The sequence below is a fragment of the Eurosta solidaginis genome, chromosome 1 (genome assembly GCF_040869045.1).
Source record: "Eurosta solidaginis isolate ZX-2024a chromosome 1, ASM4086904v1, whole genome shotgun sequence".
Lineage (NCBI taxonomy): Eukaryota > Metazoa > Arthropoda > Insecta > Diptera > Tephritidae > Eurosta > Eurosta solidaginis.
This window is the reverse complement of record NC_090319.1, coordinates 324,875,121-324,888,216: the sequence shown is the minus strand read 5'-3', so window position 1 is coordinate 324,888,216 and position 13,096 is coordinate 324,875,121. Positions and strand designations below refer to the sequence as shown.

The window sequence follows — 13,096 nt, the reverse complement described above, 5'->3', positions numbered from 1 at the left end:
TAACATACGCAACTAAAATCCACTTAGAAAGCATCAACGATCTTATATATAATACTAGCAGGCCCGGCAGAAGTTGTTCTGCCCTAACTTTGGTCTACCTGCATAACTTTTAAGAAGTTTTTACCTTTTACTTTGCCTCCATTCTCTCCCCCTTTTCTTCATCCTCTTATTCACTCCTATCTATGCGCCTCTTTCTTTTTCGCTGTCTTTTCCATCCCTCCTTTCTCATTAGCTCCTTTCCTTCTTACCCTCTTTTCACAGTCGTTTTCTTCTTCCCTCGTTTCTCTTCTCTCTAGTTCTTTTTATTCTTCTCTAACATCTCGCTCGGGCTCAGATAAACTTCCTGTAAAGAAAGGGTCCCAAATATTAAGCTTGTCGAAGAGGAACCCATGTACTGAATTTTAAGATACGTCGGCCACTGGTCCACTTCCGGGAAAGAAAAGTTTTTACAATATTAAGTTGGTCAAGGAAGTACCTCTGTACCGAATTTCAAGCAATTCGCACCCTAATTTATTTTTTTAGAATTGGTCGGTCCCTGGTCCAATTTCCGGAAATCAACGTGTCTCAAGTAAAAAGCTAATCAAGGTACAGGTACTACCGGTTTTTAAGGAAAGGGCAACATAAACTCTTTTTTTTTTTTTTAGAATAGGACTGCCCCTCCTGGTTCACATCCTGGAAGGATAAGAAACAAACGGACCAAATTATGATCGAAACCATCCGCAAATAATTTCGAACACACACACAAAATTTCATCACAATCGGTCTCGTCATTTGGGAGTCACATACATTGGGGACGAACTTTTCAAAACCACCTACATATCACAAATACTAACCGATTTTAATCATTTTTGTACAGAAATTTTTGTAATTGAATTTTGAAGAGACTCACATCGCCCGATTTTTAAAATTAAGTAACAATTTGTTTTTAATTGAAGACGAATATTTTAATATTCATAAACTTTCGTACTTTCGTATTTTAGTATATTTTAGTATATGTACAATACGGTTGTTTCGGACGAATTTGTTCGATAGAATTAGAATTTGGTAGTTATTTTTCAAAAAAAAAAAAAAAGTAATAATCATTTTACTAAGATTTGTTTAAAAAAATTCTTAAATTATTAAGAATATACTCATTTAAGCATATACTCATTTGTTTAAATAATTTAATTTTACGAATTACAAAGGCAATTTAAATTCAGCAAATCCTGCACCTTCTTAGAAGTACTTATATCATTATTTATTTTCGTATGGATGTAAATTGATTGATTTATTAAAATTGCAGAACTTTTTATTTAATAATTTGTTTATAAGTAATTGTATTTCAATAAACTAAACTATCATTTCGGACCCTTTTTTCTGTAAAGCCCAAATTTGGCACTTATTTAGAAGACAACAATTTTGCAAAATGTTCTTTAAAAAATTGTTTAAACAAATTAATTTTGCAAAACGAATGTCAAATTTCAGATTAGCAATACCTACTATCTCTTAAAGTGTATATCATTATTTTAAGTATTGAGCAAAAATTGTATGTCACGAACGTGATACACAAATACTGTGACGAATACTAGCAACACTAAGGGGTACTATCATCTCTAAGCCGATACTGAGCAGTGACTTGTATGCACATAACCAAATTAATCATTATGTCTACACATATGTACGTACACGCAGCGGAGAAGCAACGCACAACCACATGCATATATCTGAGATACTCCCGAAAGTATGCAATGGTTGTGCAAGTGTCGCTCACACATACAAGCGCATGGGGTTTGAGAGAAGAAGAATCATGCATCTGTAGTTACAGCTGAGTAATTTTATAGCTGATAACTAACTATTAAGTTCTGGAAATAGAAAAGCCTAGAAATATGCAACGAGGAAACCAGACAGTATAAAAGGCAGCAACAGTAGAGGCGCGACAATCAGTTTGATTTAAGACGCTATCTGGCGAGCAATAGTAGTGTTATTCTGAAGTACTTTAATAAAGACCATTTTGCATAATTGAATAGTGGAGCTATTTATTCAACAGTTTAGTGATTCGAACGTTATCAGAAGGTTGCAAATAAGAGGAATTGCACTAAATTCGTTACAATACGTATTATAATATAAAGTTCTGCAAAGAATAGGCTATTTTGCAACAAATTGTTTGATAAACAACTTAATTTGAAGAATCAAGCGATGCGAGTCTCTTCAGAATTCAATTACGAAAATTTTTGTGTAAACATTGTTGCAATCGGTTGATTTTTCGAACCTGTAAGTGGTTTTGAATGAAATTAGTGCTTAATCCCCAATGTGATACACACGTACAAAGGAAATATATGTATAATATTGGGATGTTAATATTTTTATTTACTTCTTGATTTTAATAAGCACGAATGCGAAAACATAAACACCCTGCAGGAAATGGAGTAAGAAGTTTTCAGAAAATACCCCCCTATTTGGCCCCTATTGGCCCCTATTATGAGACAAATTCGATCTTCGACAGTGGTCGAAAGAGCTGATCGAACGAATTTTCATTCGGTATTATGGCACTCATTCGATCAAGACTAGTGTCATTGTTCGATACTTCGATAAATTCAACCCTTCAGAAAAGCACATTCCCATCATCTGTCAAATAAAATAAAAGCAAAACAAGTAAGGAAGGCTAAGTTCGGGTGTAACCGAACATTACATACTAAGCTGAGAGATTTGGAGACAAAATAAGAGAAAATCACCATGTATGTGTTTGTATGACATGGGTATCAAATGGAAGGTATTAAAGAGTATTTTAAAAGGGAGTGGGCTATAGTTCTATAGGTGGACGCCATTTCGGGATATCGCCATAAAGGTGGACCAGGGGTGACTCTAGAATGTGCTTGTACGATATGGGTATCAAATTAAAGGTATTAATGAGGGTTTTAAAAGGGAGTGGCCCTTAGTTGTATATGTGAAGGCGTTTTCGAGATATCGACCAAAATGTTGACCAGCGTGACCCAGAACATCATCTGTCGGGTATCGCTAATTTACTTATATATGTAATACCACGAACAGTATCCCTGCCAAGATTCCAAGGGCTTTTGATTTCGCCCTGCAGAACTTTTTCATTTTATTCAATTTAATATGGAAGGTGTCACACCCATTTTACAAAGTTTTTTCTAAAGTTATATTTTGCGTCAATAAACCAATCCAATTACAATGTTTCATCCCTTTTTTCATATTTAGTATAGAATTATGGCATTTTTTTAATTTTTCGTAATTTTCGATATCGAAAAAGTGGGAGTGGTCATAGTCGGATTTCGGCCATTTTTTATACCAAGTTAAAGTGAACTAAGTTTAGCAAAGATATATCGATTTTTGCTCAAGTGATCGTGTTAAGGGCCGAGTGGAAGGACAGACGGTCGACTGTGTATAAAAACTGGGCGTGGCTTCAACCGATTTCGCCCATTTTCACAGAAAACAGTTATAGAATCTATGCCCCTACCAGATTTGGATTGGTAAATTTTTGTTCGACTTATGGCATTAAAAGTATTCTAGACAAATTAAATGAAAAAGGGCGGAGCCACGCCCATTTTGAAACTTTCTTTTATTTTTGTATTTTGTTGCACCATATCATTACTGGAGTTGAATTTTGACATAATTTACTTATATACTGTAAAGATATTAAATTTTTTGTTATAATTTGACTTAAAAATTGTTTTTTTTTAGTGGGCGTGTTCGTCATACGATTTTGCTAATTTTTATTTAGCTCACATATATGAATAAGAGTAACGCTCTTGCCAGATTTCATCATGATATCTTCAACGACTGCCAAATTATGGCTTGCAAAACTTTCAAATTACCTTCTTTCAAAAGTGGGCGGTGCCACGCCCATTGTCCAAAATTTTACTAATTTTCTATTCTACGTCATAAGCTCAACCCACATACCAAGTTTCATCGCTTTATCCGTCTTTGGTCATAAATTGTCGCACTTTTTCGGTTTTTCGAAATATTCGATATCGAAAAAGTGGACGTGGTTATAGTCCGATTTCGTTCATTTTAAATAGCGGTCTGAGATGAGTGCCCAGGAACCTACATACCAAATTTCATCAAGATACTTCAAAATTTAAATACATTTCTTTTTTCGCCAAGATCATTTTGATATATAGAAGTCTATATCTATCTCGATTAGTTTGTGCCGTTACCGTTATGCGAACAAAGTTAATATACTCTGCGAGCTCTGCTCAGCTGAGTATAATTATTTATTATGAAGAAAAAACCTGAAGTACTGGAACTAGCCAGAAGTATAAAACGCTGAAATGAATTTGAACGCATAACTTTCTAAACATGTTGCTACATGTGTTAAAAACTAAACTTCATAATGACTATAGAAGCGTTCATGGACTTGTTATCTAGTAAAGATGAATGGCTGCAATAATGCACAAGAGCCAAGTCTATTCCAACCATTTTGAAATTGCCAACTATTCTCAGATTTTGCGCTAGGGATTGTCTCAACTGAGAGAGAATGCACTCGGAGTTTTTTCCACCTGATCCTTTCGGCAAGTTCCTTTTGTTAAAAACGGATTTTGTGCAATTTTTGAAACCAGTCTTCCAATCAGTTGTTTTGTATTCACAACCTTGGACCTATATGTAGGGTTCTTAAATTATATTGACTCAATTATTTTTATTTAACTTGTTATTATGTTACTTTGTTTTACAATATTTTAATTTTCAATATTGATTTTTCTATTTTAAAATATTTTCATCATTATTCAATTTTGCATCATGAAAATATAACATTTTCTTTAAAATAACTTTTGAGTGGATATTAATTTACTTTATATACGATTAACACAAATAGTTTGAAATTACTATAAGGTAGCAAAAAGGTAGAAGATAAACACCAAAAACTTGGGTTTCAAACAATTTTCTTCTAATTCGATACAGCGTCGACAACAAATTTCTATTCGCTTCAAAATTAGATACACAATGAAAATTTCGACAGAGATTAGATGTCATAATACCAATTTCAAATTCGATTTTCGATGTTCGATAGCCAGCGTAGATCGAAGATCGAAAAATGCTCATAATAGGGGCTTTAGTTAACTATTTCAGAAATATCTCACTGAGAGTAATTCTTGCCAAAACAAATATTATGTTTGACTGAGGAAATTACGCTATGTAAGTTTCTCAAGATACCGGTCATCATGGACGGTGGCGAAAGGAGATGGGAGGAAAACCCTTGATACCGGAACGTTGAAGGAATAGTACACGTATTCCTTATATTAAAGCTAGCCTAAGGTCAGCGCGAGTGAATTCCTGCAAGGTATGTGCATGGGTAAGTATATTTAAAACAAGTAAGGAAGTCTAAGTTCGGGTGAAACCGAACATTACATACCCAGATATACACTTGAAATGCTGTTGTTGTTTGTTTTGTGTGCTTAATAGTGTTACAAGGCTGCGCAATAATACATATACTTACATATGGTTCTATTCTGAACTAATTTTTTCTTCAAGTTATGGCTCCCGAAGCATAGAAGATTGCTTAGTCATAAAAGGGGCGGTGCCACGCCCATTTTTTAAATTTAAAGTTTTTCCTATTTATTGTTATAAATCCACTTGGGAAATGAAATACCATTGATATAAAGCTCTTTTTTGCTTATAGCTTTTTTGCTTTTTTGCTTATAGCTTATTTTTTTTTTTCGTCCACGACCCTTTTAAAATATTTTATATAAAAGTGGGCGTGGTCCTTAACCGATTTCGTTAATTTTTCTTCAAAGCATTCGTTATAGTAAAGGCAACCTCTCTGCCAAATTTTGTTACGATAGGTTTAACGATTTTTGATTTATGATTAATAATGTTTGTAAAATTGATTTTATCACAAGTGGGAGGTGCCACGCCCATTTTAAAAATTTTTTCAAATTTTTATCAAGTGTCTCAATATCAGTCCACACGTCAAATTTCAACATCCTTGGTGTTTTATTTACTAAATAATCAGGTTTTTTGTGTGCTTCTAAAATGATATATATATAAAAAGTGGGCGTGGTTATCATCCGATTTCGCTCATTTTCAATACAAATCTATTCTGGGTCAAGATAAGCTCGTGTACCAAATTTGGTGAAGATATCTCAATATTTACTCAAGTTATCGTGTTAACGGACAGACGGACAGACGGGCGGACGGGCTCAATCAAGTTTGTTTTCGATACTGATGATTTTGATATATGGAAGTCTATATCTATCTCGATTCCTTTATACCTGTACAACCAACCGTTATCGAATCAAAGTTATAATACCCTGCGTACAAGTACAGCTGGGTATAAAAAGTTATAGCGTATGTAGGCTCGGCAATTCGCAAAACGTAAAATTAACCTCAAATTTTTTAAGATAAACAAAAACAATGCCAGTTTTGAACGAGGAAAAATAAATTGTATAAGCAATAACAACAATAGAAAACAGCTGATGCCAACGAACAATAACAAGTTGACGTAAATGTTTATGACTTTTGTCATGGCGTTGACTAATTTAAACGAATATAGTTATTTACATGCATACAATATATATTTATATACTCAAATTAATGCTTATTTACGAGTATTTGGCAATTGTGTAACACATGAAAACACATTTTGTAATGCACTCAGTTTATTTTTAAATTGTTGCATTTGGACTTTGAATTTATTGTGCCCGTCATGGTTTGCCGGTAGCGCTGCTGTTTGGTGAATAAACAAAAATTTAGCAAATTTAATTGAACTATTTATTAACTAAATAAAACCACGTAGAATTTATGTACATTAGAGTGCTTCCCCAAAATTAGTTGCTATTTTTTAAACACGTTATATCGCAAATACTGATTACATTCTCCACAGCGACATCTGTCAGATTATTTTACACATCGACAATCAATTAAGAATGCAGCTGTCGCAAGATTAAACTTTATTATATTTTTGGAAAGCGACGGAGATCGCCCTCAATATTGCAAACACAAATAACGTTATCAATACCTACATACATATATATGACCCATCAAACTAATAAAAAAAAAACTTTTAAAAACTTACTCTTAACTCTTTAAAAAACGTGATTTTTCGCAAGCGTTCGGATGCAAAATATGTTTCAAATTTACAAAAATTAGGCTTAGCAGGTTTTACGTTTCCTAATTTCCAATCTAAATGTTATTTAAGGGTATCTTTATGGTCCCATAGTTTGTTTTTCAAGAAGTATTCGCATTCAAGTAAGGATGTTAAAACTCGGAAAGTCTGAACACTTTTCGAAAAATGTCATTTATTTCCTTCCAAATTTATTTTAAACTATTTTATATTGGGCCAGGTGGTAAAGTTTAATTATTAAATTGTGGAGCTTTTCGGCCGATTTTTTTGAAATAAAACCATCGTTTATTTTATCTTCTACGCGTTTCGACGCATATTCGCGTCTTCCTCAGGAAGGCTTTAATAAATATACGAAAAACAAGATATTTATATTAATCGAATTACATTATACATTGAATCAAATAACATTTTTTCCCTATTGCACTTACTAAGTTAACAATTATTTAAATATCACATCTGGGTATAATCAATGGAAAATTATATATATATAAAAAACACCGCACATCTTCTCTTGTCCAGGCTCAAACATTTTGTGTGATCGCAGTAGCATATGCGCAATTTATGTTGTCAACGTCTTCTTTAAAATTCATTGCTTTGTTAAATTGTTGTTGTATCCGTAACCCTTCTAGCGTCATCCTTCTTCTTGTTCTGTTCTCCACATCCAATATTTTTGTGTTGTTAAAATCAGCTGTGTGGTTATTTTCTATCAGGTGTTGCGATAATGCTGTAGTGTATTTGTTGTTTTTGGCATCGGATTTATGTTCGTTTACCCTTGTTTCAAGCGATCTTTTTGTTGTGCCAATGTAAACCTTATTGCAGCTTTCTCCTTGTTTGCCTTTGCACTGTATTTCATACACTACGTTGTGTAGTTGTTCTTTATTAATTTTGTCCTTTGTTTTTGTGTATATGCTGCGAATTGTGTGATGCGGTTTGTGTGCGTAGCTTAAATTGTTGCTTTTGATAATTTTACCTAAAGTGTTGTTGTCCGTTAGTTGAGGTACATATGTGACGCCAATGTATATTTTGTTGTTGTTATCTTCCCTTTCTGTATTGATATTGCAGTTTCTCGTTTTGTTTTCTGCTGCAGTTATAAATGCTTCTATTACTGCATTAGGGTAGCCATTTTTTTGGAGAATGTTTTTTATATTTCTCTTGTTTTCCTCCATGAACTCCTGGTCGCTCAGGGAGTAGACTTTCTTAATAAAACCTATGGCCGTGTTTTTCTTTTGACTCCATGGGTGGTTCGACAAATAGTGGATCATTCTCGATGATGCTACGGCTTTCTTATACCAATTGGTCCTTATTTTGTTCTCTGTATTATGGACCTCTATATCTAGGAAGGCTAATTTGTTGTTCGTTTCTCTCTCCAGGGTGAATTTTATTTTAGTATGTTGTCCATTGTCCATACCTCTGCGGCCTATTTCTTCTTCGGTGAACGTACCATGCTCGAGATTATCAAAATACGTAGGTCAGATACTACAAAACATCGTTTCGGACAAATACAATATAAAGAATTCACAACGACTAAAAGAAAACATTAAAAATCTAACAATTGAAGATGACGAAACTCTAATATCATTGGACGTAGTATCCCTATTCACAAACATACCTATTCACTTTGCGATTGGCACAATCATGAAACAATGGACAGGTTTACAAAACCACACAAAAATCTCAAAAACCCAATTTCTCAAAATTCTCGAGTTTTGCTTGAGAGAAAATAATTATTTCGTACACGATGGGACCTTCTACCAACAAACATATGGTATGCCGATGGGCAATCCCTTATCACCAACAATAGCAGATATTGTGTTGGACAAGATTATTGACGACAGCATCACTGAGCTAAGATCTAAGGACATACATGTAAAATACATAACAAAATATGTAGATGACATGTTCGCTAGAGTTAAGATTAATGACGTGGAAGAGATACTAAAAATATTCAATGGACAACATACTAAAATAAAATTCACCCTGGAGAGAGAAACGAACAACAAATTAGCCTTCCTAGATATAGAGGTCCATAATACAGAGAACAAAATAAGGACCAATTGGTATAAGAAAGCCGTAGCATCATCGAGAATGATCCACTATTTGTCGAACCACCCATGGAGTCAAAAGAAAAACACGGCCATAGGTTTTATTAAGAAAGTCTACTCCCTGAGCGACCAGGAGTTCATGGAGGAAAACAAGAGAAATATAAAAAACATTCTCCAAAAAAATGGCTACCCTAATGCAGTAATAGAAGCATTTATAACTGCAGCAGAAAACAAAACGAGAAACTGCAATATCAATACAGAAAGGGAAGATAACAACAACAAAATATACATTGGCGTCACATATGTACCTCAACTAACGGACAACAACACTTTAGGTAAAATTATCAAAAGCAACAATTTAAGCTACGCACACAAACCGCATCACACAATTCGCAGCATATACACAAAAACAAAGGACAAAATTAATAAAGAACAACTACACAACGTAGTGTATGAAATACAGTGCAAAGGCAAACAAGGAGAAAGCTGCAATAAGGTTTACATTGGCACAACAAAAAGATCGCTTGAAACAAGGGTAAACGAACATAAATCCGATGCCAAAAACAACAAATACACTACAGCATTATCGCAACACCTGATAGAAAATAACCACACAGCTGATTTTAACAACACAAAAATATTGGATGTGGAGAACAGAACAAGAAGAAGGATGACGCTAGAAGGGTTACGGATACAACAACAATTTAACAAAGCAATGAATTTTAAAGAAGACGTTGACAACATAAATTGCGCATATGCTACTGCGATCACACAAAATGTTTGAGCCTGGACAAGAGAAGATGTGCGGTGTTTTTTATATATATATAATTTTCCATTGATTATACCCAGATGTGATATTTAAATAATTGTTAACTTAGTAAGTGCAATAGAGAAAAAAAAAATGTTATTTGATTCAATGTATAATGTAATTCGATTAATATAAATATCTTGTTTTTCGTATATTTATTAAAGCCTTCCTGAGGAAGACGCGAATATGCGTCGAAACGCGTAGAAGATAAAATAAACGATGGTTTTATTTCAAAAAAATCGGCCGAAAAGCTCCACAATTTAATAATTAAACTTTACGACCTGGCCCAATATAAAATAATTAAAACTGATCGGAGAGCTACACCGAAGCAGCAAATACGAAAAACAAAAAAGCAGCAAGATGAGACATTTTTTCCAGCATATAAGGTACAAATACAATATAGACACTTGCCAACTAATTAAAGAATACAAAAAACACCATCTGACTCTCGCAAGACAACAACAACGACTAAAATTTTTACTTAAATGTAAGGACTATGGGATCACACCACCACATTTAAAGGGTAAGACAAGTAAAATAGTATTGGGATTTAAACTTGAAATAACGAAGAAGGAAATGCAGAATATAGAAAACCAATTTTTAATAAAAGTACTCAACTTAGAAATCAAAGAGGCAAATATAAAAATTAAAATGGTTAATGATCTTATAAGAAAAACCAAGCAAGCAATGGGTGAAATTTTGGATGAAAAAGAGTATAACTCAATAGTTGCATCTCAAAATCAATACTTAGAGGGTACCAAAAAGAAAATTGAAATAAATCTAAATAAAAAACTGCTCACTGCAATAAAAGAAACCTTTGAAAAATATAATTTGAAATATAATGAAGATTGGTTTACGAACAAGACAAAGATTAACATTCCCACAGAGTGCCGGTGGCTACTATCCCTGGGTAATAAATTCGCGCTTCCCATCTCGAAAAAGACTTTCTCGCCCGTACAGTTAATAGCAGATATCGAGCAAGGCATACAGACGATGCCAGATGATAGAGAGAAAGACATAGTTAGATGCAAATTTGCAACTAGGGTAAACAACTTTAAAAATAAATTTAGAAACAGTCCGAAAGAGAAATTCATATTGCAAATCTATGAAGAAACCAAACGGTTCCTAAAACAACATAAGGACTCCATAGTTATCATGAACGCGGATAAAGGTAGTAAGACTGTGATGATGTACAAATCAGAGTACGAAGACAAAATGAAAGACCTCTTGGATGACAAGCTAACGTACAAAACCATAAGAACTGATCCTACCCAATTTCTATTACGTAAAAACAACAAGATCGTGAACGACCTCTACAAAACGCAAAGCATCAATTTGAAAGAAAAACACTACTTGTCGTGCCCAGCAGCTACAGCTCCGAGAATATATGGATTACCTAAAGTTCATAAAGAAAACATACCTCTGCGGCCTATTTCTTCTTCGGTGAACGTACCATGCTCGAGATTATCAAAATACGTAGGTCAGATACTACAAAACATCGTTTCGGACAAATACAATATAAAGAATTCACAACGACTAAAAGAAAACATTAAAAATCTAACAATTGAAGATGACGAAACTCTAATATCATTGGACGTAGTATCCCTATTCACAAACATACCTATTCACTTTGCGATTGGCACAATCATGAAACAATGGACAGGTTTACAAAACCACACAAAAATCTCAAAAACCCAATTTCTCAAAATTCTCGAGTTTTGCTTGAGAGAAAATAATTATTTCGTACACGATGGGACCTTCTACCAACAAACATATGGTATGCCGATGGGCAATCCCTTATCACCAACAATAGCAGATATTGTGTTGGACAAGATTATTGACGACAGCATCACTGAGCTAAGATCTAAGGACATACATGTAAAATACATAACAAAATATGTAGATGACATGTTCGCTATAGTTAAGATTAATGACGTGGAAGAGATACTAAAAATATTCAATGGACAACATACTAAAATAAAATTCACCCTGGAGAGAGAAACGAACAACAAATTAGCCTTCCTAGATATAGAGGTCCATAATACAGAGAACAAAATAAGGACCAATTGGTATAAGAAAGCCGTAGCATCATCGAGAATGATCCACTATTTGTCGAACCACCCATGGAGTCAAAAGAAAAACACGGCCATAGGTTTTATTAAGAAAGTCTACTCCCTGAGCGACCAGGAGTTCATGGAGGAAAACAAGAGAAATATAAAAAACATTCTCCAAAAAAATGGCTACCCTAATGCAGTAATAGAAGCATTTATAACTGCAGCAGAAAACAAAACGAGAAACTGCAATATCAATACAGAAAGGGAAGATAACAACAACAAAATATACATTGGCGTCACATATGTACCTCAACTAACGGACAACAACACTTTAGGTAAAATTATCAAAAGCAACAATTTAAGCTACGCACACAAACCGCATCACACAATTCGCAGCATATACACAAAAACAAAGGACAAAATTAATAAAGAACAACTACACAACGTAGTGTATGAAATACAGTGCAAAGGCAAACAAGGAGAAAGCTGCAATAAGGTTTACATTGGCACAACAAAAAGATCGCTTGAAACAAGGGTAAACGAACATAAATCCGATGCCAAAAACAACAAATACACTACAGCATTATCGCAACACCTGATAGAAAATAACCACACAGCTGATTTTAACAACACAAAAATATTGGATGTGGAGAACAGAACAAGAAGAAGGATGACGCTAGAAGGGTTACGGATACAACAACAATTTAACAAAGCAATGAATTTTAAAGAAGACGTTGACAACATAAATTGCGCATATGCTACTGCGATCACACAAAATGTTTGAGCCTGGACAAGAGAAGATGTGCGGTGTTTTTTATATATATATAATTTTCCATTGATTATACCCAGATGTGATATTTAAATAATTGTTAACTTAGTAAGTGCAATAGGGAAAAAATGTTATTTGATTCAATGTATAATGTAATTCGATTAATATAAATATCTTGTTTTTCGTATATTTATTAAAGCCTTCCTGAGGAAGACGCGAATATGCGTCGAAACGCGTAGAAGATAAAATAAACGATGGTTTTATTTCAAAAAAATCGGCCGAAAAGCTCCACAATTTAATAATTAAACTTTACGACCTGGCCCAATATAAAATAATTAAAACTGATCGGAGAGCTACACCGAA

General features: G+C 33.9%; 2 protein-coding genes across 5 annotated transcripts in view; one reads left to right on the top strand and one right to left on the bottom strand.

The window, feature by feature from the left end:
* The window catches only part of DPCoAC (dephosphocoenzyme A carrier), a 106,115-nt gene that overhangs the window by 28,961 nt on the left and 64,058 nt on the right, over positions 1-13,096 (bottom strand). The window lies entirely within an intron of this gene.
* On the top strand, positions 8,997-13,059 carry LOC137237804 (uncharacterized). 2 transcript variants are annotated; one of them, XR_010949039.1, is made up of 3 exons: positions 8,997-9,979; positions 10,075-12,841; positions 12,933-13,059. XR_010949039.1 is itself a non-coding variant. In XM_067761986.1 (3 exons), exons 2-3 carry the CDS (start codon positions 10,271-10,273, stop codon positions 12,746-12,748), a joined length of 2,409 nt encoding a protein of 802 aa, XP_067618087.1. In that variant the 5' UTR covers positions 8,997-9,979; positions 10,075-10,270; the 3' UTR covers positions 12,749-12,755. The 2 variants fall into 2 exon arrangements, 1 of the variants encoding a protein (XP_067618087.1); XM_067761986.1 differs by lacking the exon at positions 12,933-13,059 and having other exon boundaries at positions 10,075-10,296; positions 10,366-12,755.